At 47.5% G+C, this 24,104-nt stretch overlaps 1 protein-coding gene across 4 annotated transcripts in view; it reads right to left on the reverse strand.

Moving 5' to 3' along the window:
• Positions 1–6,913: 6,913 nt before the first annotated feature.
• LOC309364562 (sodium- and chloride-dependent creatine transporter 1-like) overlaps positions 6,914–24,104 on the reverse strand; it is a 31,111-nt gene continuing 13,920 nt past the window's right edge. For all 4 annotated transcript variants that reach the window (XM_081902135.1, XM_081902136.1, XM_081902137.1 and 1 more), the window contains exons 5-14: positions 23,098–23,230; positions 19,480–19,614; positions 19,150–19,253; positions 16,896–17,020; positions 16,094–16,206; positions 15,149–15,286; positions 14,203–14,305; positions 13,893–13,993; positions 12,239–12,409; positions 6,914–9,549 (exon numbers count right to left, since the gene is read on the reverse strand). In XM_081902135.1, coding sequence (XP_081758261.1) covers positions 9,403–9,549; positions 12,239–12,409; positions 13,893–13,993; positions 14,203–14,305; positions 15,149–15,286; positions 16,094–16,206; positions 16,896–17,020; positions 19,150–19,253; positions 19,480–19,614; positions 23,098–23,230 — 1,270 coding nt within the window. In that variant the 3' untranslated portion in view covers positions 6,914–9,402. The remainder of the gene's footprint in view (positions 9,550–12,238; positions 12,410–13,892; positions 13,994–14,202; positions 14,306–15,148; positions 15,287–16,093; positions 16,207–16,895; positions 17,021–19,149; positions 19,254–19,479; positions 19,615–23,097; positions 23,231–24,104) is intronic.

Here is a 24,104-nt window from a genome sequence, read left to right on the forward strand (position 1 = left end):
AAACAAATAATAATAATCTCACCTGCTTCAGGAGCTATTGGCAGAAAACGGGCATTAGGACCATGATTCTTAAAATCCATAAACATAAAAAGATTCTGTGATAAGCTTAAGCGTTCAGAGTAGCTAAAGATTATTGGACAATGTGAACTTTCTATAGAGCCAACTCATGCCAGTATATACTGTACAGTGGTACCTCGGGTTAAGAACTTAATTCGTTCTGGAAGTCCGTTCTTAACCTGAAACTGTTCTTAACCTGAAGCACCACTTTAGCTAATGGGGCCTCTCGCTGCAGCTGCGTGATTTCTATTCTCATGCTGAAGCAAAGTTCTTAACCTGAGGTACTATTTCTGGGTTAGTGGAATCTGTAACCTGAAGCGTATGTAACCCGAGGTACCACTGTATATGTAACACATTATATTCTTAAGAATCATGATATAAAGGTTGTCAGATGATATAGATAGATGATAGATAGATGATAGATAGATAGATAGATAGATAGATAGATAGATAGATAGATAGATAGATGATAGATAGATCTCCTAAAGAAGAAGCTATTTATAGCTTCTGTTTCTTCCCTGAAACACGCAGAGCTATAATAAAGAACCTTGCTTCAGTGAGCACCAGAGCTTGCTCCCTCTTTTTTTGTCCTTTTGAGGTGCTCCTGCCCCCTACACACACACACACACACACACACACACACACACACACACACGTACGTTCTCCTGCACGGTTGGAGGGCAGCAATGCTTCTGAATACCAGTTGCTGGAAACCACACAAGTGGAGAGTGCTCTTGCACTCAGGTCCTGCTTGCAGGTTCGCCACAGCCATCTGGTGGTTGGCCGCTGTGAGAACAGGATGCTGGACTATTATCATTATCATTTGTTGAATTTATATACAGTGGTTCCTCAGGTTAAGAACTTAATTCGTTCCGGAGGTCCGTTCTTAACCTGAAACTGTTCTTAACCTGAGGTACCACTTTAGCTAATGGGGCCTCCCGCTGCCGCCGTGTGATTTCTGTTCTCATCCTGAGGTAAAGTTCTTAACCTGAGGTACTATTTCTGGGTTAGCGGAGTCTGTAACCTGAAGCGTCTGTTACCCGAGGTATTACTGTATTGCTCCTATACCTAGGGGTCACAGGGCGGTTCACAGAATAAAATCAAGATATAAAACCACAAAATACCTAATAAAAATAAAAATAACAACCCAATAGCACCCCCCCCAAAAAAAACCCATTTTTTAAAATGGCATAGGATGGAAATCGGATCAGCCAAAGTCCTGGTTAAAAAGTAACATTTTTGCCTGGAGCCTAAAGGTGTATAATGAAGGCGCCAGGAGAGCATTCCACAGGTGGGGAGCCACTGCAGAGAAGGCCCCTTCTCGTGTTGCATCTCTCTGTACCTCTTAAGGAGAAGGCACACGAATGAGGGCCTCAGAAGATGATCTCAGGGTCCGGGTAGGTTCATATGGAAAGAGCGGGTCCTTGAGGTATTGTAGTCCTGAGCTGTTTAAGGCTTTATGGGCCTGCTCCTGCAGGGCTCCTTTTGTGTTCTTATGCATGTTAGAGAGAAAAAGTGTTTTGAATATTATCTCACCACCACCATCACCTGCAAGGAACTGGCAAGGTCTTGCCCACAGTTCTTCGAGATGAAGAAGCGAAGCACATGGAATTTGTCCACTTAGCCAACATCTGTGCCATCCTTCAACATTCCTGGTACCCTGTAGTTTTGGACTTGGGTTCCCATCAGCCCCAGCCAGCACAGCCAAAAACATCTGTGGGTCCCTGACTCCAAAGAAGAAGAGTTTTGGATTTGATATCCCGCTTTATCACTACCCTAAGGAGTCTCAAAGCGGCTAACATTCTCCTTTCCCTTCCTCCCCCACAGCAAACACTCTGTGAGGTGAGTGGGGCTGAGAGACTTCACAGAAGTGTGACTGGCCCAAGGTCACCCAGCAGCTGCATGTGGAGTAGTGGGGAATCGAACCCAGTTCACCAGATTACGAGTCCACTGCTCTTAACCACTACACCACACTGGCTGACCTGTGCTCACTTGCCAGAGTTGACTGTGCAACCTTCTGGCTATATCTTCAAGGGGTTTAGACCCTTTGCTGAACCACTGACACTCAAAAGATTGGAGATGGAGGAGCCTGCCATCAACGAGAGAACGAGGGAAAGAGCTTAAGGGCAAGGCAGCATCGGAGGAAGATGCTGTGAGCCAGACAAGGGAGACCCCTTGCTTGTTCCTCTCCAAATCCCTGGAACTGGGAAATGTATGGACTGGCAGCATTTACATTCCCCCAGTTCTGTGAAATCTCTTTGGGAAGTGGAGTCAGTCAGAGAAGTGGTGGGAGGCCAGAGGATTAATGGTGTGACCTCCTTTTCAGAACCGGGCTGGTGGGGACCCGTAGAGATAGCAGTTATTCTATCCTGGCAGTTCCCCCTCTGAAGCTGCTATTTGCATCGCAAGGGAAGCTCCCATTGGTGCAACTGGAGGCTTCATTTAACATACAAATAGCAGCTTCAGAGGGGGGAGTTTGGTTGAGCATAAAAAGGTAAAGGACCCCTGACAGTTAAGTCCAGTCGTGAATGACTCTAGGGTTGCGGCACTCATCTCGCTTTACTGGCCGAGGGTTTGTTCGCAGAGTTTTTCCGGGTCATGTGTCTAGCATGACTAAGCTGCTTAACATGCTTTCGAACTGCTAGGTTGGCAGCAGCTGGGACCGAGCTATGGGTGCTTACCCTGTTGTGGGGATTCGAACCGCCAACTTTTGCTCGGCAAGTCCTAGGCTCTGTGGTTTAACCCACAGCGCCACCCGTGTCCCTTTTAAGGAGTACTCATTAACAAAAATAAAAATACGGAGAGGGATATGCACAGAGGTTAACAGAACTGCATTTGTTCACTACTATGCTTATGAAAGGGCCATTACTTAGATCTCTCCCAGATCTAAGTAATGCATCACTGTCGAGCCTTGGTGGACCTGTGTGAAGCTGAAGACGGCAGCAAGTAAGGTGCCCTAATGTGCTTTGCCTGCTCAGTTGAACTGCTCAGCAGATGGAGATGTTGCCAGTTGCAGCTCTCTTGGAAGGACATTATGGTTATTAATGGAGCAAGAGCTCTGCTGAGGCGTGGGTCATTTTGGCGCTGTACGGCATGACTTTATAAAAGGAGGACTCCTTTCTCAACCCTTTGTCTGGCTGCGGAAAAAAAAGACTGGACTATTATGGATAGCCTCGGCTACCAGTCTTTAAGAGTAATGGCCCAGCTGTGCATTGCTAGCATGAACTGTGCAGAGGTTAGCACACACACACCCCTGGCCAACTCAGGAGGAGGAAGGAAAATAAATATCCATGCAGAACTTGAGACTGTTTCAAGATGTGGAGAGCTGGTGTGTTTTAGTGGCTAGAGCGATGGACAAGGACCTGGGGAGATGAGGGGTTCAAATCCCTACTTGGCAGTGAGGCTCACTGGGTAGGGCCAGTCACTGCCTCTCAGCCTAGACTACCTCGCAGGGTTGTTGGGGAGATTAAATGGGGGAGGCGGGGGAGAAAGCCACTTCCGCCCTGCAGAGGAGGTGGGATTGCGGGCGTCACCCCCCCCGTGTGATTGGGGGAATCCCCGGCCGCATCACCCCCTGGCCAGGCAATTGGTTGGCTCTGGGGGCGTGGCCTGCCCTATTTAACACAGACGCCTCCGGGGATCTCCCTCTTTTCCCACCTACCAGCTGTTCCTGTTTCCCACCCTCCCGCCCTTTAAGGTTTTCGTTCCTTAACCTTGCTATGGACCTTGGTTGGTTGCCGTTGAGGGGCCTGGTAGGAATTTTTCTACTTGACAAATTGGCACCAGCCACTTGGTTTTCGCCTACCTCGTAGCAAATCGTCACAACTTTCTGGGTATTGGCAGTTAGACTTTGTTATTGGTATTCTTTTGTGGATGGAAGAGGGGAGGTAGCGCCATCACCTGCCCCACATATGGAAGGGTAGTCCGATAAAGGATTCTGGGGGCCGTGGCCCTGCTCAAAGCCTATGGAGGTTAGCGCCTAAGGCACGCCCCCTATCGGTGACCCCGGGGGAGTTCCTAGTTGATGTGCATCAGCAGGACTCCCCCTACTGGTGGTTTACCCTTCCCGGACTTCAAGCAGACGGGCTGAAGCTGGATATAGTCGGTTAGGACCAATGCCTCAGCCAATACCGCTCATCACCTGTAACCAATAAAGTTGTGGCCTTATTAACCTTAATAATTGTGTCATGTGTCTTTATTTCCACTGGGAGCAGGGCGGCAACTCACCACTCAACCATGAGACCACCTTGAGCTGCTTGGAGAAGACGGTGGGATATAAATGTAGTAAACAAGATGAGTACATCGTGCACAGCGCTCTGAAGAATAACTTAACACCTCTCTTGTTTTTGTATCACATCCATTTCTAGGTAGTGTTCATGGCTTAGGGTTGTATCTAATTAGTCATGTCCATTCATTTCAGCGGGTTAGTCTGAGCGTGACTTAACTGGACACAACCCTTAATAATAAAAATGATTAAAAAAAAAAAAAATCTCAAAACGAGCAGTGGGTTGGACAATTTCCCAGTGGTGGTGTGTAGTTAATCTGACTCGGGGAACCTGGTTCAGCCAATCAGGAAATAGGTTTGCTCGCAGCTGATTCCTGCATTGTCGGCTAGATGTCCCTCAAGGTCCCTTCCAACTCTACAATTCTTTGTAGGCATTGAGTCATTACAGTCTAGGCTTGGGGAGAGAATGCATTACAGGATACTGAAAACGTTGAAAATTGGGAATGTCCCCATTTGAAACCCTGGAGAGCTGCTGCCAGTCAGTGTAGACAATACTAAGCCAGATGGGCCAGTGGTAGGCAGCTTCCTATGAGCTGTAGCTCAGTGGCAGAGCACCTGCTTTGTATGCAGAAGGTCCCAAGTTCATCTCCAGGTAGGCCTGGGAGGGACCCCTGTCTGTAACCCTGGAGTGCTGCTGCCAGTCGGTGTAGGCAATACTGAACTAGATGGGCCAGTGGGCTGACACAGTGTAAGGCGGCTTCCAGTGTTGCCATCCTTTCATAAAGATGGTTGTGGTGCTCAGAGAGAGGGGATTGAGGAAGAGAAGAGCAGAAGATGCTACAGCTGCTTCTCCTATTCATGGCAATACAGTGTGCCAAGATACGCCGCTGGGAGAATTCAGCTAGCAATGCCTTTGCCTGGCAAGGAAGGGATTGTAATAATATTTTACAGGCTTGAATGCAGCGTTTCTGCTGCCACCTTGTGCTCGTGCTCTGTGAGAGCAATGTTTTGAAGGCTACGCAGTGCATAGCACTGCCTGCTATTATTTGATGTGTGTGTGAGTTCCGCAAAAATGCCATTGACGTGATAATAGTTGTACTAGTGGTGGAATTATACTGGACCACCAACATATCATTCTGCTTCATCAGCTGTTCTGCAATGCTTCCCTCAGTGTGATTCAATCATTGCCATCCGGAGAGGGACTTTTGCACTATAGAGCAACAGATGTGGGACCAAAAAAAAAAACCCCAAGCAAACCCAACCTAACCCCACCTAGAGCATTTGTGGTGTGAAAAGTTACAGGGTTTCCACCAGAAGTTGCAGGACATGACTTGATAGGAAACAAAACAATAGGTGCTGAGCGTTGAGATAGCTCAATTGGTGGAGCGTGAGACCCTTAATCTCAGGTTCGTGGGTGCAAGTCCCATGTTGGGTGAAAGATTCCTCTGCATTGCAGGGGGTTGGACTAAATGACCCTCAAGGTCCCTCCCAACATGGCGATTCCGTGATCCTATGTCTGCCCCGAAAACCTTTGCATAAACAAATAGTACCGGAAGCAGGATTGCGTATAACTGCTCTGATGCCATCATGAGCATGAATCATTATAATTTTGTTTTTTTAAAAAATTGTCCAGACGCACGTTCCCTCTATTTGACAGAAGGGAAGGGACTTCTGCCACCAGAATCCAAAGATGCAGGTGGTGGTGGGGAGATTTCCTTCCTAAGTAGGTCACCACAGCACTCTGACTCATATCAATAACTCTGGGCTGTCATCCCTCACTCCTGTCTCAATTTCCCAACTCAGATCATTTTCTTCCTTTTTACCATATTTTCGCTCTATAAGATGCATCAGACCATAAGACGCACCTAGTTTTTGGAGGAGGAAAATAAGAAAAAAATATTCTGAATCCCAGAAGCCAGAACAGCAAGAGGGATCGCTGCACAGTGATCCCTCTTGCTGTTCCTGGCTTCTGGGATAGCTGCGCAGCCTGCATTCGCTCCATAAGACGCACACACATTTCCCCTTACTTTTAAGGAGAGAAAAAGTGAGTCTTATAGAGCAAAAAGTACGGTAATTCTTTCACCTTGGTCGATTTTCTTCTGGCCTGATTTTGCCTGGCTTTCCAATACCTGGTCCAGAATGCAAATTGTGTACTACCTGGCAACTCTGCTGTGTGGCCTCCCATTTTTAATGTGCTTCTCCGCCCCCCCAATCCCTTTACCCCCCGCTTTTTCACATGTATGCAATTGCCATAAGATTAGATAGCGATCACTGTCCTGTTAGTGATAGACCCCATTGTCGCCGTTATCAGCCAGCCATACCAGAAGCAGTGTTGGCTGGTTCCCCATTGGGACTCGAGGGGCAGGAGGCAGGGACCCCCAAGAGCAGGTGGATCCAGAGCCAATGGTGGGGAGAGCCGATGAATGCTAATTTTTACCCCATCCTCCCTGCTGAGATGTACAAGGGCAACATGGAGACTGAGGAGGGGGAAGGAAGCGGACAGCGCCACCCCCTGGACTGGTGGCAGGCAAGGGTTGGCAGATTGTGGTTGGTGGGGGGCAGTGCCCCACTTGCCCAAATGGACTGACTGGAGGCGAAGCAGCTTTGACAAAGATGCAATTGACACAGGCAGAATCTCTCCCATATTTATTGTCAGAGGTTGGATCTGTACCGCAATTGGGTAGGTGCAAAAACAAGAGAGAGGGGAAAAAACCAAACCAAAAAAACAGGGAGCTGAGAATTAGGATAGCATGGGGTGGTGGTAGTGATTACAGCTTGGTGTGCAGAGGAAAATGGGCTCAGCCCAATTTGGCACAAACACTCATATATTACAAATACAAGGGGGAGGTTCAGCAGCATGGCTGGGCGCTACAATGTGGAGGTGGAGTGGGGTGGAGAAGGGGCTGAGCACACCTGGGCAAGAAGCAGCAGCAGGATTGCTGCTGCAGCAGCTGTATGACAGGGATAAATTCAGCCGGTGTAGCCTTTCTCATCATGAACAACTACGGACGCTTCCAGACTGCCTCTGTTTTCAAGAGGGATTCAATGACATACCGGCAAATGAGGTCTTGCACACTGAATTCACTTCTCCAAAAGATCGGACTTTTTGCAGTAAGGAAAGTGACGGGGGAAATGCAATAGGAAATGTGGAGGGATAACACTTGCTCTTAGCTCCCTGCAAAGAAATCAAGACGAATGCCCGGGTCATGCGGAAATGCCCTAAAAGTTGTGGTAGCTTCAAGACAAAACAAATCTATTTTGATTATGAGCTTTTTCATGGCCTCGATAAATGTGCTGGACTTTGAGGTGCCACCAGACAGTTTGCTGGTTTTTGTCTTGTTTCCCCCCCCTGCAACAGACTAGCACTCCTCTAGAATTTATCATCGAGGTGGTTTCCATTGTGACACGTCCAGGTTGCATCTTTTGAATTTATGCTTGTCAGGCAGATGTTAAAGCTACAGAAATAAAACTGCCAACTCTATTAAGGTGTGTGTGTCTCTCTGTGTGTGAGAGTGATGTGCTGTTCCATAAGAGTTTTTTCCATGTTTGTTTGTGAAGGGCGAACAGGACAGCTGGTGATCTGCTTGTACAAGACAACACCCACACATTCCATTTCTCTGGCACTCCCGTTCCCCTCTCTCTTATTAATTTGGGGAGGTTCCTATTCCCTCTACAGTGAGAGAAAGTTTCGGGAGTTCTGTCCTCCAATTCCTGCTGGAGTGGCCTCAGTCCCAGCCTACCCAAAAGCCATTGGTAAGAGCCAAAATGTTGATGACAGACATCTTTCTCCAGGGGGAGGAATGCATGGGGAAGGCAGCAGAGTGGATAAGGTACATTTATAATGGCAGGGGCAAGAAATTAAAAGGCAACTGCTACATGATCAAGATCACATAAGTGCAACCGAAATTGTGGGAAGGGACATGATTTGTGGCAGGTGGATTGGGGAATAAGGTACAAAAGAGACTAGGCCACACAGAGTACTGGAAATGTGACTGTCTTTTTCTGCTTTCTCTTGCAGCGTCGGGGAAGGATTAGAACCTGAGAGACAGGATGCCATTAGTAGACCTTAACCAGGTAAGATCAGGCGGAGGATTGGGATATATGATGGGTGGAAAGAGTGGGCAAACAGCACTTGCCCCCGAGGATTAAAAGCACCCCACAGAAGGTTTAGAGTCCAGCAGTGCTGGGTGGGTTTGGGGGAAGAGACCTAGTGGAGCTGTACTGGGGATAGTAATGAAAGCTGGGATGGAGCCGGTCCCAGTTGCTCTGATGGCTGGGAATGGGGTGGCCCAGCCTATCTGGTACGAGGAAGTGAATGCCCTCCTTGCCTGAGGTTTGAATGCTAATACTGAAACTATTGGATGAGGTGATCTTGGAGGAGAGGAGGTTAGCCTTTGCGCCATGTGGAGGAAATGTGGAAGTTTGCATGTGCTGGGATGGGTATGTGTGTGCATGGAGCCCTTGCCCCCTGCTGCAAGCAGCACCTACGTCCTACCGATGTCAGACCAAGCCAACCTGATTTCACAGCTTTCCCATTAATGGTATGAAGGTACCTAAGGTACACAGCCAAATTGCAAGCAGGCAGGTATGGTGCCAGCAGTTGGCCGAGTCAGGCATTGGCTGAAGGACCCACGCCAGCCCAGCCACAACGCCATGCACCGCTTGCCCCAATAGCCCCCCGGATACATTTTAAGGGGGTGGGGGATAGGAGTGCTTTCGAATGAGAGCCAAGCTTGGCTCCCATCTGGAGTGGCCGCATGCCATTTGCCCTAGAACGCAATGCCCCATCCCAAAGACCTGTGGCATTCATTGACTTCACAGATCTGCGGTCGGCCACCACACATGGGAGCCAGGACTAGCCCCTGCCCCCAAGCCCCACTGCAGCAGAGTCACATCTAGGGCCCTGGTGGAAGGTGGCAAGTGAGGCCGCCGAAAAAGCGGCGAAAAGCCCGCGGCAGCCACTGCCACCAGCCACCAGGGGTCTTTATTGACTTATCGCACTGGGAGCCTCCTGACTATGTGAAGGGCTGAGTCTCCAATACTGCCAACTTTCCCCGCTACCCCCAAACAGCTGACCTTGGTGCCTGGTGTTATTGCTAGAGGAAGAGGGTACAAGAAAATCAAATCACAGTCTCAAAAAGCGTGGCCTTCTCCAGGGGGGCTGCAGTGAGACTGTCTGGCGGTGGCAGCAGTTTTGTCTCCGCTTCGGGTGTCATGTATTCCAGGTGGTGGTGGCCCCAGACGGGGGTGGTCAGCAATTGCCAGCGCTGGGGGAGAAACGAGGCAGGGGTGTCAACAAGCAACTCAAGGCACAAGCACGTCCGCTTGTTCACTATTTGTTTATTTACATAGAGCATTTTTTCCATCTTGCTTAAAAACTAGCACAGTCGGGGTCCTTACATCCGTTAGCCATCAGTACAACGGAGGGACTTTAAAGGAAAAGCCTAAAACGTTATCCTAGCGCAGAACCGTAGCTGGGTTATCTTGCGCCCCTGGCAGAACCGTCCAGATTGCGCCCCCCCAGCCACAGACAAATTAGCTCTTTCTGCCTCTTCTCCAACCTGCCTCCCTCCACCCATTCAATCCACCCTCTATTTAAAACAATTTATTATGAGACAATAATCAATATTTCTATTTATGGACATATTTTGTGCATGCGTCCCATCCCCTGCCAGGGGCCCACCTCGCCACTCCCTAGCTGCGGCCCTGCCCTAGTGTACATTAAAACCAGCAACCAAGGCCAAATGAATGGTACACCAAAACCAACCAACCAACATCAATCTGATGGCATGTGAAGACTTTTTTTTTTAAATAAACAATCTGTCCAGGCATTTTCAGCATGGAGGGCAAACTGGTTTTAACAATAGTTTTTGGCTTTGCCGCTCTGCTGAGTTTTATTGCACCTGTCGTGATTTCGTCCTGCGCTTTTTAACGTTTTCATGTAATTTTTTATACTTAGCATTTTGTTGCACCCTGTCCTCAATGGCTGAAGGATGGCCTAGAAATCTCTTCAACGCGCAAATCAATCACACACAGCCCTTCTGAGGACTCAAGGGTAAAGGTACCCTTGACCGTTAGGTCTAGTCGCGGACGACTCTGGGGTTGTGGTGCTCATCTCACTTTACTGGCTGAGGGAGCTGCTGTTTGTCCGCAGACAGCTTCCAGGTCATGTGGCCAGCATGACTAAGCTGCTTCTGGCGAACCAGAGCAGTGCACGGAAATGCCGTTTACCTTCCCACCAGAGTGGTACCTATTTATCTACTTGCACTTTGACGTGCTTTTGAACTGCTAGGTGGGCAGGGACAGGGACCGAAAACAGGAGCTCACCCTGTTGCGGGGATTCGAACCGCTGACCTTCTGATCGGCAAGTCCTAGGCTCTGTGTTTTAGACCACAGCACACCACCTGCGTTGGACTCAAAGGCCTCTGTAAATGGGAATGCACCTTTCCTAAAAAGTGTCAGAGAGTGAGCCAAGTGAGCATCCGCAGGGAGGGGGTTCCAAACACGGGAAGCCACAAAATTAAAGAGCCTGCTACAGAGGCCTCCTTCCCACCAGCGGCATGGGCCCCAGATTCAGTCTGCTTGGAAGTGTGAACAGCTTTGCAGGTGGCGTGAGAGTGTTGAGAGAAGTGGAAGTTCCTCCTGCTTCAATGGCAGAAAAGCCTCCCCCAAATCTTACGCTGTGATTCTAAAGTGGAGAATGGCACTGAAGCCGAGGCATGGAAAAGCCCAGATCCTTGAGAACCTTGGAACAGGATCTCTAATAAGCACAGAAGCCCATTTGGCACCTGCCTCCCCAAATCTATGCTTGCATCCTCTCTGTGCTTTTAAAGCCTTAGCACCACCGCAAGCTGCTTGGCCGGAAAGAGGGAAGTACTGTATAAATAACAGCTGCTTTAGCAACCGCAGAACCTGCTTCTGAGCTTTTATTTGGGTGACTGGAGATTATATCATACGGATGCTAGGCAGCTCCAAAAAGCCATTCTCCTCCCCAGGTCTAGCAGCCTGCAATTCAGTGTAGCAGTCATGGCTGTGCCTGATAGCTGGCTGCATAGTGTGCAGAGCAGGCTTGCATGTCTCATTTGTAAAACAAGAGGGCCGGCCCCTCTCACAGCCACCTTCATCAGCAGAGGCATCCAGCTTGGAGTCAAGTCTGTGCTGTGCAAATTCCTTAGAGCATCTCTAAGGTCACACTGCCTGGGACGCGGGTGGCGCTGTGGGTTAAACCACAGAGCCTAAGACTTGCCGAACAGAAGGTCGACAGTTTGAATCCCCGCGACGGGGTGAGCTCCCGTTGCTCCTGCCAACCCAGCAGTTCGAAAGCACGTCAAAGTGCAAGTAGATAAATAGGTACCACTCTGGCGGGAAGGTAAACGGCATTTCTGTGCGCTGCTCTGGTTCGCCAGAAGCGGCTTAGTCATGCTGGCCACATGACCTGGAAGCTGTACACCAGCTCCCTCAGCCCATAAAGCGAGATGAGCGCCGCAACCCCAGAGTTGGCCACGACTGGACCTAATGGTCAGGGGTCCCTTTACCTTTACCTTAAGGTCACACTGAATGATTGCAAGCTGCAACAAGGGAAAGATAACTATGCTGGAATAAGCACCCACACCGTACACTTAAAGCACTCCTAAACCGCATGACTTCCCCCCAAAGAATCCTGGGAACCGTAGTTTATCACAGATCAACAGCTGCTGGCATCCTTAAACTACAGCTCCCATTATTCTTTTTGGGGAAAGCCATGACTGTCACAGTGCTGTAAATGTACGACGTGTGGATGTGAGGACACCACTGCAGCCTCATAGCAACACCTGGACGGGTCTAAAGCAAACTGCACCATCACCAGGAAGACCAAATGGGACGCTTGGCAGGCTCAGCTTGCCAGCAGAGCAAGGTGCCTGGCAACTCCATCCTAACAGGCTGGGACTGGCCAGAGGCGAGAGACTGATTACTCACCTGTTGGAAGGAGCCCTTGCTTCGCAGAAGCTTGTAAGCGACCGTGCAGGGGATGCAGAGCATGGAGGAAAGGGCCAGAGCCCAGCCAATAGCCTCACCCCACCATGGGTAGATGTAGGTCTTGTTGTAAGTCAGTGGTTGGTAGTTCACCACATGGAACAGGAAGATGCCCTAGTGGTGAAGGAGGGAGGAGATACCAGAGATGATAATTATTATTTTTAGCCTTGGGTAGGGGGAATAGAGGTGGCAGCCAAAACCCAGTCCTAGTTCTCTTGTGCTAAACAAAACACCTTCTCAAAACGTGCTGCCATCTGCCTTATTGCAGGGCAGATTCGAGGGCAAACCCTACGTGGAACGTGTCTGCTCCTGCGGCTTGATGGAGGCAGAAACTGTCTCTCATGTCTTGTTACACTGCCATTTCTACAGGAATATACACTCGGTATTTATCACTCCTGTTATACAAAAATCTCCAAATGGGTCCGAACTTCAATGTCTAAAACTCCTGGTAGAGGACAAGGCTCTAGAGATCACGCTGAGGGTGGCCAAATTATGTGTGACTGCCATAAAACTTAGGGAACAAGCTGTACTACCAAAATGATTAAGGTTTTAAATAAAAATTTTAGGTTATATTTTAGTGATCAATATTTAATATATATTTTTTAACTGCCGCTATATCTGAACTGTCTCTGTTATACCCAATTGCAATTTAATGTATTCCTGTTCTGTTTTATGATTTTCCTGATATTGTAAGTGAGCCGGAACTGGTCAGTGACCGTAATAATAAAATTCATTCATTCACACCTTCTCAAATATCAGTACACCTGGCTACAAGCCTGAGGAGATCTCCTAGGAGATCTGTCAAAGATGCTTTAGTTGAAATTCCTGCATTGCTAAATGACCCTTGTATGATTCTAACTACGGAGAATGGGATAACCCTGCAGTCCTGCCCCTGAAACAAGTTAGACAAATCCAGCATGAAGAAGAAGTGCAATCACATTTGAGTAAAGTCGGACAGGTATTTTGCACAGTGCAGGGGAGAGACAATAACGACCAGTGTTCCTTAGTATGTGCTGGACTATTTAAATGTAGGCAAACTACAAGTTTCTTTCGGCTGGGAATGAGGTAATCTAAAAACACCATCGACACCACGCATACACCAGTACGGGACGACTCAAATATAGTCGCAGCAGTCAAATATTTCGGCAGCAAGTCAAAACAAATGTGTGAAAAGCCAGGCTGATTTAGCCCATGTTTGCAACAGGACCCTTCTCCAATAAAATAATAATAAAAATTAATAATAATAATAATAATAATAATAATAATAATAATAATAATAATTTATACCCCGCCCATCTGGCTGGGTTTCTCTAGCCACCCTGGGCAGCTTCCAACATAATGCTAAAATACAATAACCTATTAAACATTAAAAGTTTGGTAGTTGCTTTTCTCTTTGACATCTGGTGGGAGGGCGTTCCACAGGACGGGCGCCACTACCGAGAAGGCCCTCTGCCTGGTTCCCTGTAACCTTACTTCTCGCAATGAGGGAACTGTCAGAAGGCCCTGGGCGCTGGACCTCAGTGTCCGGGCAGAACGATGGGGGTGGAGACGCTCCTTCAGGTATACAGGACCTTCTGCCCCACTGCTTTCAACTCACCACACACACCACTGGGGTGATGAGAGACCAGCACCATTTCATGTAGGGCAGCGGTCGGTAGCCAATCATACGGGCAACATCGTCCATGAAACGGTCAGCTCCTGCACGGAAGAGCAAATCAGTTTTGGGCCTCGAGCCAGGCCGTCCCCTCCCGCACCAACCTGAAAAGGGCCCCATTCACAGCGCCCAGATCTCCGGCAGCCTTGGGTGGGGAGAGCCAAAGCAAGAGTCAAGCAGAGGACTGTGCAGGGAGGGAAAGTGTTTGCTTTTCCTGAAATCTCCTTGCCCCTGTGTCTCCCTTGCCACTTACCATAGACCCAGGCAATCACCACACACTCCCAGAAGGCCTGCCACAGAAGGGTGATCCCGCTGGCCGAATAATTGTCAAACAGCTGAAAGACGTACATGCCGCCCTAGGGTCACATGGCACAGGAAAAGAACTGATTACCGAATACGCGCATTATCCGTGTTGCTCATTATTATTCCAAGTAGAGAAATGCCAGCCATGAAGAGGAGTGGGGCTATGGAGACAGGGCCAGGGGGCTTGTGTAGACAGCGTATCACACAGAGACACGTCATGCACACAGAGAGAGACACGGGCCCCTCTCTGCAAACAGCATGCCCCAAGCACAGCCAAATGGGCAAGCCTTGAGCTTCTAGCTCCAGCCATTCAGGATGGGACTTGCCAAGGAACTGAAATGGTCCTAACCATTAATGGCTGGAACCTGAATCACGGATACTTCTTTCGACAGGTTGATCATGGGGACATGGGGAAGGTGACAATGCGGTAGTTACCCCATGTCAGTGGAATTCCCCTCCCCTGGAACAGTAATTCTCAAACATGGGTCTCCCATTGTTGTTGGACTACAACTCCCATCATCCCTACCTAGCAGAACCAGTGGTCAGGGATGATGGGAGTCGTAGTCCAACAACAATGGGAGACCCATGTTTGAGAAACACTGTGGCCTGAAGGTTGGCTGGAGTCCTAGCCAGAGCATCTCTTGCATGCAGCGTGATGGCTTTTCTCTTTGGGAAGACATAGGGAGGCTATGGCTCATGAAGCCATGGGTGCTGGTGGCGCGGAGAGGCATTTTTAACTGACTACACCTTCCGAGTAATTCTTATTACCCAGGAGTTTGGACTGTGCCCAGGAGCTTCTGGTGGCCCACCCAGAAAACGAGCCAGCCCCTCCCAGGCAAGCCTATGTAGCACTCACGTTTCGTATGGAAAGGGTTTCTCCCACACATCGGCCTCACCTGAGTCACCATGGAGAGGTCAATGATACAGCAGACAAGGCAGCAAATCGCAGCGGTGATCTCTCTGCGCGGTGAGCCTGCTGCTGGCTGCGGAAACAGGTCTAGGATGCCAGTGATGAAACCCTCCACTCCCACAAACTGGCAGGATGAAATAACATATGAGAGGGAGAGAGAGAGAAAGAGAGAGAGAGAGAGAGAGAGAGAGAGAGAGAGAGAGAGAGAGAGAGAGAGGTAAACTTGGCACAAGGTGCTGGTCTACGCTCTGCTTAACACAGAGGTGTGGAACCTCAGGACTGAGGTCAAGCTGTGGCCCTCCAGGCCTCTCAACCTGGCCCCCAGGACTCTCTCTGGCCCTGCTTTGCACTCTGCACATGCCCTGTGCCCCCTCAGCAGTGCAAACACATGAGCTCCATTTGCATTCAGGTGAACTGGCAAGTTCTGGTTCAGTCTCTTGGGTTCCTCTTTTACTTGCCCTGTGGGCACAGCATTACACTCCCATTTCCATCATGCCATTATAACCTTCTTCCTATCATCCTTGCTTCGGGTGGCATGCCCTCCCTCCCTCCTTTCCTTCCCCCCTCCCTCCCGGCTGCCAACTTCTTAAACACCTCCTCCTCCCATGCTTCCAACAGCACCACCTTCCTGTCTGCGGCTGTGTTAGCAAACCCGTAGCACAAACGCCGCCCACTGATTTCTGCAAGTAAAAGAAGCCGCTTTCCGTCTACGCCAGCCTTTCTCAACCTGTGGGTCCCCAGGTGTCGTTGGACTACAACCCCCATCACCCCTAGCTAGCAAGGCCAGAGCTCAGGGATGATGGGAGTTGTAGTCCAACAACATCTGGGGACCCACAGGTCGAGAACCGCTGCTCTACGCCATTTCTGCATCGTGCCTCCCCCCGCAATGTGCTCTGCTCAATAAAAAACACGCTCCCCATGAGTGGCTTACCTGGCTGTCCAGCCCCAGGACCAGAAGCATGAAGAAAAAAAGTGTCGCCCAGAGAGGGGAGAGTGGCATGAGCGTCACAGCTTTGGGGTAGGCAATGAAGGCCAGGCCTGGACCTGCAAGAGACAAAGTGAGTTAAGAGGGGTGTCGGCTGCAGCGATAGCCACCAGCTTGGGGATTGAACGGATTCAGGAAGGACGAGGCTACTCATGTCTACTAGCCGCACCTGTGGCTCTGTTCTACCTCCACTGCCACAAGCATTATGCCTCTGAATACTGAGAAGCACAGGTGAGCAGGGTGATGCTGCGCTCATGTCCAGCTTGCAGGCTTCCTATAGGACGCTGCATGAAGGTGGGCCATTGGCCACATCTAACAGGCTCTTCTTACATTCTCCCAAAATTCTAAGTTACCTAAGCTTAGCATGCAAGAACACACCATTGGCCCGGCCAGTCCTGTTCTTCCCACTCTGATTGGCTGCAGTTCTTCGTGGTCTAGTCAAAGTTCTCTCCTGTGCCTCTGCTTGAGGTTCTTTTAAATGGAGATGCCATTGAGCCTTGAGGGACACAGGGGAGCTGCCTTCTTCTAAACCAGACCAAAGCTCCATCTAGTTCAGTGCTGTCTACGCTGGCTGGCAGAGGCTCTCCAGGGCTTCAGGCAAGAGCTGTTTCCTGGCGCTACCTGGAGGTGCCTCCCAGCTATTTTGCACCCACGCTCCACACCCCGAAGAACCTGCCTTTTCATAGGGAAAGGGGGAAATGGGCTGATGAGGTGGGAATCGGAGGAAATCCCCACAGCTGGCGCTCACCTGACTCTGCCACCTGGGAGATGTCCACGCCCTGCTCCGATGCCATGAAGCCCAGGACGGAAAACACCACAAAGCCAGCAAAGAAGCTGGTTGAGCTGTTGATCACAGCCAAGACGTAGGCGTCCCTGTAGGGAGGACCAGGCAAGTCAATAACCACAAGCCCACCCTCCACTCGGACCCAGTGGGTGCCCAGTGCCATCTCAGTTCAGCTCCCTTACAAGAGGTTACAATGCTTGTACCATGTTAGAGGTGCCCAGGGCACAGCCTGCCTGGAAATCACCCTTCTCTCTAATAAACCCAGTTGCCCCCTGCCAGGACAGAAAGACACTCTGCACATGTTCCAATGTACTCTTGTCACATGTTCTGGGACTGAATCTCACCACTAAGTATAGGTTGAGGGGTTCAAATTAAACCAGAGTTGGCTAGCATTAGATGGCAAAGGGTTCTCTTTTTTGGGGGGGGGGGACACTCCAGCATGGGTAAGATTTTGCATCGCAGATGGCAGCAAGCAGCTGCATTAAACAGTGCACAATATAGGCACTATCCAATCTTCTGTTGGAAGGAAACTCCCTCCTGAAGCTCAGCTGTACTGTGCTAAACTCTGCTGCTGTCACCATGAAGTTAGAATAATAGAATTGTAGAGCTGTAAGGGACCCCTGAGGGTCATCTAGTCCATCCCCATGCATAAAGGGCATCTTAGGACAGTGGTGGTGCATCAAAGGCTTCTAGGTATGTGGGGTAGAAGCTTTTGCCGCACTCCACCCCCATATTAACTCCCCAACTCCACACACTCCCTTGAAAGTTGCATTCGAGACAAATTGTGTCTCCATTTAAATTTATTAATTTCCTTATTTTATCCAGATTTGTATGATGTCATAGAGCAGGACTTGGCAACCTGTTTGATCTTTAGGGACACATGCAAACAGCGGCTCGATGGTTTGTTTCCTGCCGTTTGCTGCTTCCTGCCAGCTGACGTTGCCAGGGTTTAGAGTGTGTTTGTGTGTGCAGCTTTCACCTACATCAGCAGCAAATTAATTGGTGGCAACCATGGAGGTAACTGGCAGACCACACATGACATGAAAAACCATATTGCCATCTGGTGCCTGGTACTACGATCTGCAAAATGGAACATGACCAGTTTTATCGTGGCCTGATGATTATCAGCTTGTGGTAATGCAGAGGGAGGGAGGCTTTTTCACTCGTGGCATCAGTGCTGCAGAACGCCCTCCTTGCTGAAATGTGAGGGGCCCTATCAGTGTTGGTATTCCACCAGCTCCTGAAGGCACACCTTTCAGGCGAGCTCTCCCCTGAGCTGAACTAGTGATTTTAATGGAATCGTTTTTTGAGTATTCTCGCTATGTATTAAAGTTGTAAGCTGCTTAGAAGACATTTTGGCACATTAAGTAGTATATAAATTAATAATACTGATGACAAGGGTGAGGGTGGCGTCCAGCCCATGGGTTCGCACAACATAGAGAAAACAGAGAAGTTTCATGGATGGAAATATGCATATCTGTGCATACTCTGCACTTAAAGAACAAACAAACAGCAACCCAAACTTCTATGCTAAACGCGACCTAAAATCTGCACCAAGAAAAGCTGAATTCTGTGACCAACTTAAATGATCAGATCAAGCACATTTGCAGACATTTTCTTCTTGCGTAATTCATTCATCTTCTGCCAGTCATAAAAATGATACTGTATTCCCCCCCAACTCAGTACACACTGCGAACACACACACACACACACACACACACACACACACACACACACACACACACACAGAGTTTCTGATGTTTCACCAAGCATTGCCCACACAATTTCAGCCCTGTATTTGTCGCCTTAGCTGTAAACTTGCTTTTAAAGAGGAGGGAGAGAGGATATGGATATGGTCAGGCTGCTGAATTCTCTGTACAGCACTAAATTCTGTACTTGTGCAGAATAGCAAAACACAGAAAAGGGGAAGCAATAAATGTGTTGGAAGATGACATGCAGGTTGCGGAATGGGGTGTGGCTGGGGACAAGGAGAGAGGTGAGGACCTAGTGGGTGCGGGGTATAGATGCCCACAAGAAGCCCTAGTACCATTTTCAAGGCTTTTATTCAAGACCACAGGGGCTAGAAACAAACTCTTGTTTAAATAAAAGCAGTGTCTCCATCAGGATTCAGACAAAGCCAGCAGATTCCACACTTGGGGACTGAAAGCCATGCAGATCTCTTTTTAAAAGACTACCCGTATGCGGTGTGGGGCCTCACCTGTAGCAGTTGTTGTGGAAGCGGTTGTAGCTGCCAAGTGCGGTCAGGGCTCCCAGCCCGATAGCATATGAGAAGAAGATCTGGGTACCAGCATCAATCCATACCTGGGGTGAGGGGAACAGCCGTGGTATAAACCCCACCGAGTGGGGGGCAGAACTATTGTTTGCATGACCAGGCCTGGCCTGGCCAGAGGGCAAAGGCACAGTTAGATGCAAAGGCCTGCCTCCCTGCACACAGATATTGGCTACGGCCTCCGTTTCCCCAGCTGCTTCCCTGTTTGAAACCTTCCACGTCCCCTTCTCTCAGTGAATGTGCCATCCCAGTTCTTACCTGAGCAACAGCAAGCTTGGTCCAGTCCGGTTTCAGGTAGTAGATGATGCCGTCAAGCGCACCGGGCAACGTCACGCCGTGCAAGAGCAGCAAGATGAGAACCACGTAGGGGAAGAGTGCAGTGAAATAGACCACCTGCCAAGCAAGGATCTTATTATTATTATTAAAAAAAGTATTAGATTTTCCACAATTATAACAAAAACCGCCAAACAGAATGAAACACAAAAACAGAAAGAAAAATACATCAATGAACGAAAAAAGAAAAAATAAACAGATAAACAACAACAACAAACTTAATTCTTTACAAATCCAACCTTTTAAACATCTTGGTTGACTTCCTCTAGTCCCTCCCTCCTGAGTTTCTTTGTAGTTGAAAGTAACAGCTTTCCAATATCTTTATTAAACTAAAACAATTTCCAATTATAATCCATCTTATTCTCTTTTCTTAATATTCTAAATCCCATTTATTTAATTATAACTTAGTTTAATCCTAGGCTTATTTGTTTTTTTTCAACTCATTTCTAATTTTTTATATTACAATATTTATTCAAATAGTCCTTAAATTTCCTCAAGCAAGGATATTATTAGGACATCGCCAGCACCCATGGGTGCTGAGTGGCTGCATTCAGATTGGTGGGTTGCAAGGTGTGGATGCCTGGTCTGTAGGAGGAAGGGATGGGGCTCATGTTAAAAAATGTGTCTTTTTTACTGGGAAATGATATATAATGAAATGAAAAGGATGTTTAAAATAACATTGGGGGGACGGGACCCAGAAGCCTTTCTTCTGCGAATTATAGGGATAAAAGGTAAAGGGACCCCTGACCATTAGGTCCAGCCATGGCCGACTCTGGGGTTGTGGCACTCATCTCGCTTTACTGGCTGAGGGAGCCGGCGTACAGCTTCCGGGTCATGTGGCCAGCATGACTAAGCCGCTTCTGGCAAACCAGAGCAGCGCACGGAAACGCCTTTTACCTTCCTGCCAGAGTGGTACCTATTTATCTACTTAGACGTGCTTTCGAACTGCTAGAACTACCTAAATTGTATAGAAATTTATTTATGTGCTCGGCTACAGCGGCAAGAATGTTACTTGCCCCAAAATGGAAAGAAGAAGAAGTCCCAGCAAAGGAAGAATGGATACAAAAACTTATGGGATATGCAGAAATGGCGAAACTTACCAGAAGAATAAGAAATCAAGAGAACAAAACTCTTTTTTTTAATAAAATAATGGAAATGGTTTATTGAATATTTACAAATAAGTTGTAAACAGATAAAAGCACTGGCAGGATTATTGTAATAACCTGCAGCTATGTAAGAGTATATAAATAAAGAAGATAACTAAATGAGCAAGTTAAATTTATTATCTTCTGCATATCCATATTAACTTAAGGAACCGCAGAAAGAGGGGGAAGGAAGTCAAGTTTTAAAATGTCAAAATGAATGTAAAATCAGTGAAACGTATATATTTGAAAAGTATAAGTACTTTGCTTATTTTTAAAAATGTGTCTTTTTGGCTCAGAGACACACTAGGAAATTATTTGTTGGGCACCACAAAGATGCGCATTTCACAGAAGAAACACTTGTGATGTTCAGAACGCCCATCCTAAAAGGCAACACACACACACACACACACACACACACCCAAAGGAGAAATTAGGGCAACTCTGGTGTCACCTGATACAAGAGCACTGGCCGAATAACCTCTCACTCCTATCCACATAAAGAATTAACGCCAGATGTGATAGGACGCCAGTTGCATTTGCTTGTATTTAACGGTGTTTATGGTATTTTCTTACCACGGCTTACGCAACGTTTTTTCCATTCACCACAGCAATTGTATAATGACAGTTACTAGCTGACGTCGTGTGTGACTGGGTAGGGGTTGGCCTTCCAGCAAACACCTGTGGTGCAACCACCGTCAGAAAATTATTACAAGTCCGAGTGCTACATCGGATGAAGGAAGTGACAGCGTGTTCTCAGATTCTCTCTTCGCCGGGAGTTTTTTTCGTACAGTTTCTGAACTACAAATAACAAATTTCAGCATTAAGATGCCGATGGATCCGTCAATAGTGACCGTAATGCGCTCCCTGTGTGTTATTATTGCCAATATACACTTGTTCTCAGTGGAGCAGTTAACATAATTTTAGGCTTTAGGCTTATTATGGGTTAGGGAGAGGAAGGGTGCTATTTAAGAAGTGGGGGAACCCTTTTCAGCTTGAGGTCCACATGGCCTCATGGGGAACCTTTAGGGGGCCACATGCCAGTGGTGGGTGGAGCCAGAGGGAATAGTGGGCGGGGCAACAGCTGCATACATGCCGGGCTACATGGCAGCCCCACAAAAGTCAGACACACGCATCTCTCCATCCATCAAACACGAGACGTTTTCGTCATATTATTGCTTAATATGGAGGAATGGTAGTTGAAATTATTGGAGACAAAGTTGATAGGTTTTGGTTAGAGAAAAGCTATTGCTCAAATTCATAAATAGTTAGAGAAACGCTTTTGGACTTTTTTGTGTAAAAGGAAAATGGATTAGCCTGAGACATTTGGCTGGGAAGATTGGGAAAATATTGTCTAACAGAAAGTAGAATTGCTGGATGTCATTCTAGAGTGGATATTTTGAATAATTTATTTCCCCCCCCCAATTTTTTTTTATTGGTTTTCCAAATTTATAGCAAACGTAAAAGAAACACATTACAATGTAAAAAAGACAAACAAACAAACATTTATCCTAGCTATTATGATCCCACTTTTGATTTCATTGTTAGATGACTTCCTCAAACCCCCCTAGCTGAATTTCCATGTAACTCATTGTAGCAGTTTTCCAATACTATTTTCAAATAAAATTAACTTAGTCAATTAACATCTTTCTTTCTTTTCATTTTCACTTCTATCCATAGTGTTATGCAATTTAACATATTTAACTCCTAAGCCAATTTGGTATTTACAAATAGTTCTACTTATGTTATCTTAGAATATTTAACTAAATACTCCTTAAATTTCTTCCATTCTTCTTGGTACTCCTCCTCTTTCTGTTCGCGGGTTCTTCCGGCCAGGTCGGCCAGCTCCAAAAAGTATTTTGAATAATTTCTTTTTCTTTTGACAGGTGGAAAATTGGAAATCTTTCCCTTTTTTCTCCCTTTTATTTTTTTGCTTTTCCTTTGGTGTTTTATTTTCTCTTTCTCTGTTTTTATTTACATTATTTTCTTTTAACTTATTGTAGAATGAAAAAACTGTAATGAAATCTTATTTTTAAAAACCCCCAAAGAGGCATTAGCACAATTCAAGGGCATAATCCAGACAGCCAAAAGCACTCACAGAGGGCAGACTGCATGGCTGGTGAGTCTTTGATGGTCAGATTGAGATGCCTGGATGGGCACATTCAGCCTCCCCAGGTGCCTGAGGCTCCCCACCTGACGCTGCTTTAGGTGGTATTGTGTATTGCTTACTTCAAAATGTGTTATGGCAGCCCTGCTACATTTGGGGGGCTGTCCTGATGAGCATAGTCCTGAGCATCTGCCCTAAAGTCCTGCCCTGATGCCATAACCAACTTTGTTATACTTCCTCATAAGCGTCCCCCACAGTAACATGGACATACACTTTTAAAGGAAGACCCGTTACCTTCCCAGTTGACTTGACCCCCTTCCAGATGCAGAAATAGACAATGACCCAAGTCGTGAGCAGGCAGAGGATCAGCTGCCAGCTGAGCTCTCCTGGTTCAGCCAGATCCCCCGAAATCCGCAGCACCTTGTTCCTAAGAGGTGGGTGAGGAAGTGGAGAGGGAAATTAGCAGGGGCCGCAGCTTGAGCACGAGGAGGACAAGAAGAAAAACCATTTGCCCCTGTCCTTATCTAGTGCTGACTCTACCATTAGGCATTGCTTAATACTTTGGCCACCTCATGAGAAGAGAAGACTCCCTAAAAAAGACCCTGATATTGGGAAAGATGGAGGGCACAAGGAGAAGGGGACGACAGAGGACGAGATGGTTGGACAGTGTTCTTGAAGCTACCAACACAAGTCTGAACAAACTGCGGGAGGCAGTGGAAGACAGAAGTGCCTGGTGTGCTCTGGTCCATGGGGTCACGAAGAGCCAGACACAACTAAACAACTATTCAAAATATTAAGTGAGTTATAAACAATTTAAACAACTAACTAACTAAATGAAGCACCTCACTTCAGATGACAGATTTCGGGTACCATTAAAAGGCAGCAAATAGTCAATAATTTTTGTAAATATAATTGATATAATATTTAAAAAAGGGCAATGGGTGTCTTCTTTGTGTTGTTTTAAAATTTATCCGCTGTTATTTTCTGGGCTATTTTTAAAGCTTTTTTTCATTATATTTTGTACATCACCTTGAAATGTGTGCGGAAGGTGATGAATAAACAATATTAGTAAATAACCAATGTATATAAATCATATACTGTCTTTTTTTTATCACCCCGGAAAGCACTCTTTGAATTTTCCGCCTCAGGCGCCAAAATGTGTAGGACCCCCTTCTTGTCTGAACCATTCCTCTCCCTCTCTTTCCGGTCTCCCCTCATTCCTCCCCACCTGACCCTGTGAATTCAGGAACCTTTCCTGCAGGACCCACACCGCACGCCCCCCAAGAGACCGACATCCTGGT

Source organism: Podarcis melisellensis (genome assembly GCF_964234715.1).
Source record: "Podarcis melisellensis genome assembly, chromosome: 2".
NCBI lineage: Eukaryota > Metazoa > Chordata > Lepidosauria > Squamata > Lacertidae > Podarcis > Podarcis melisellensis.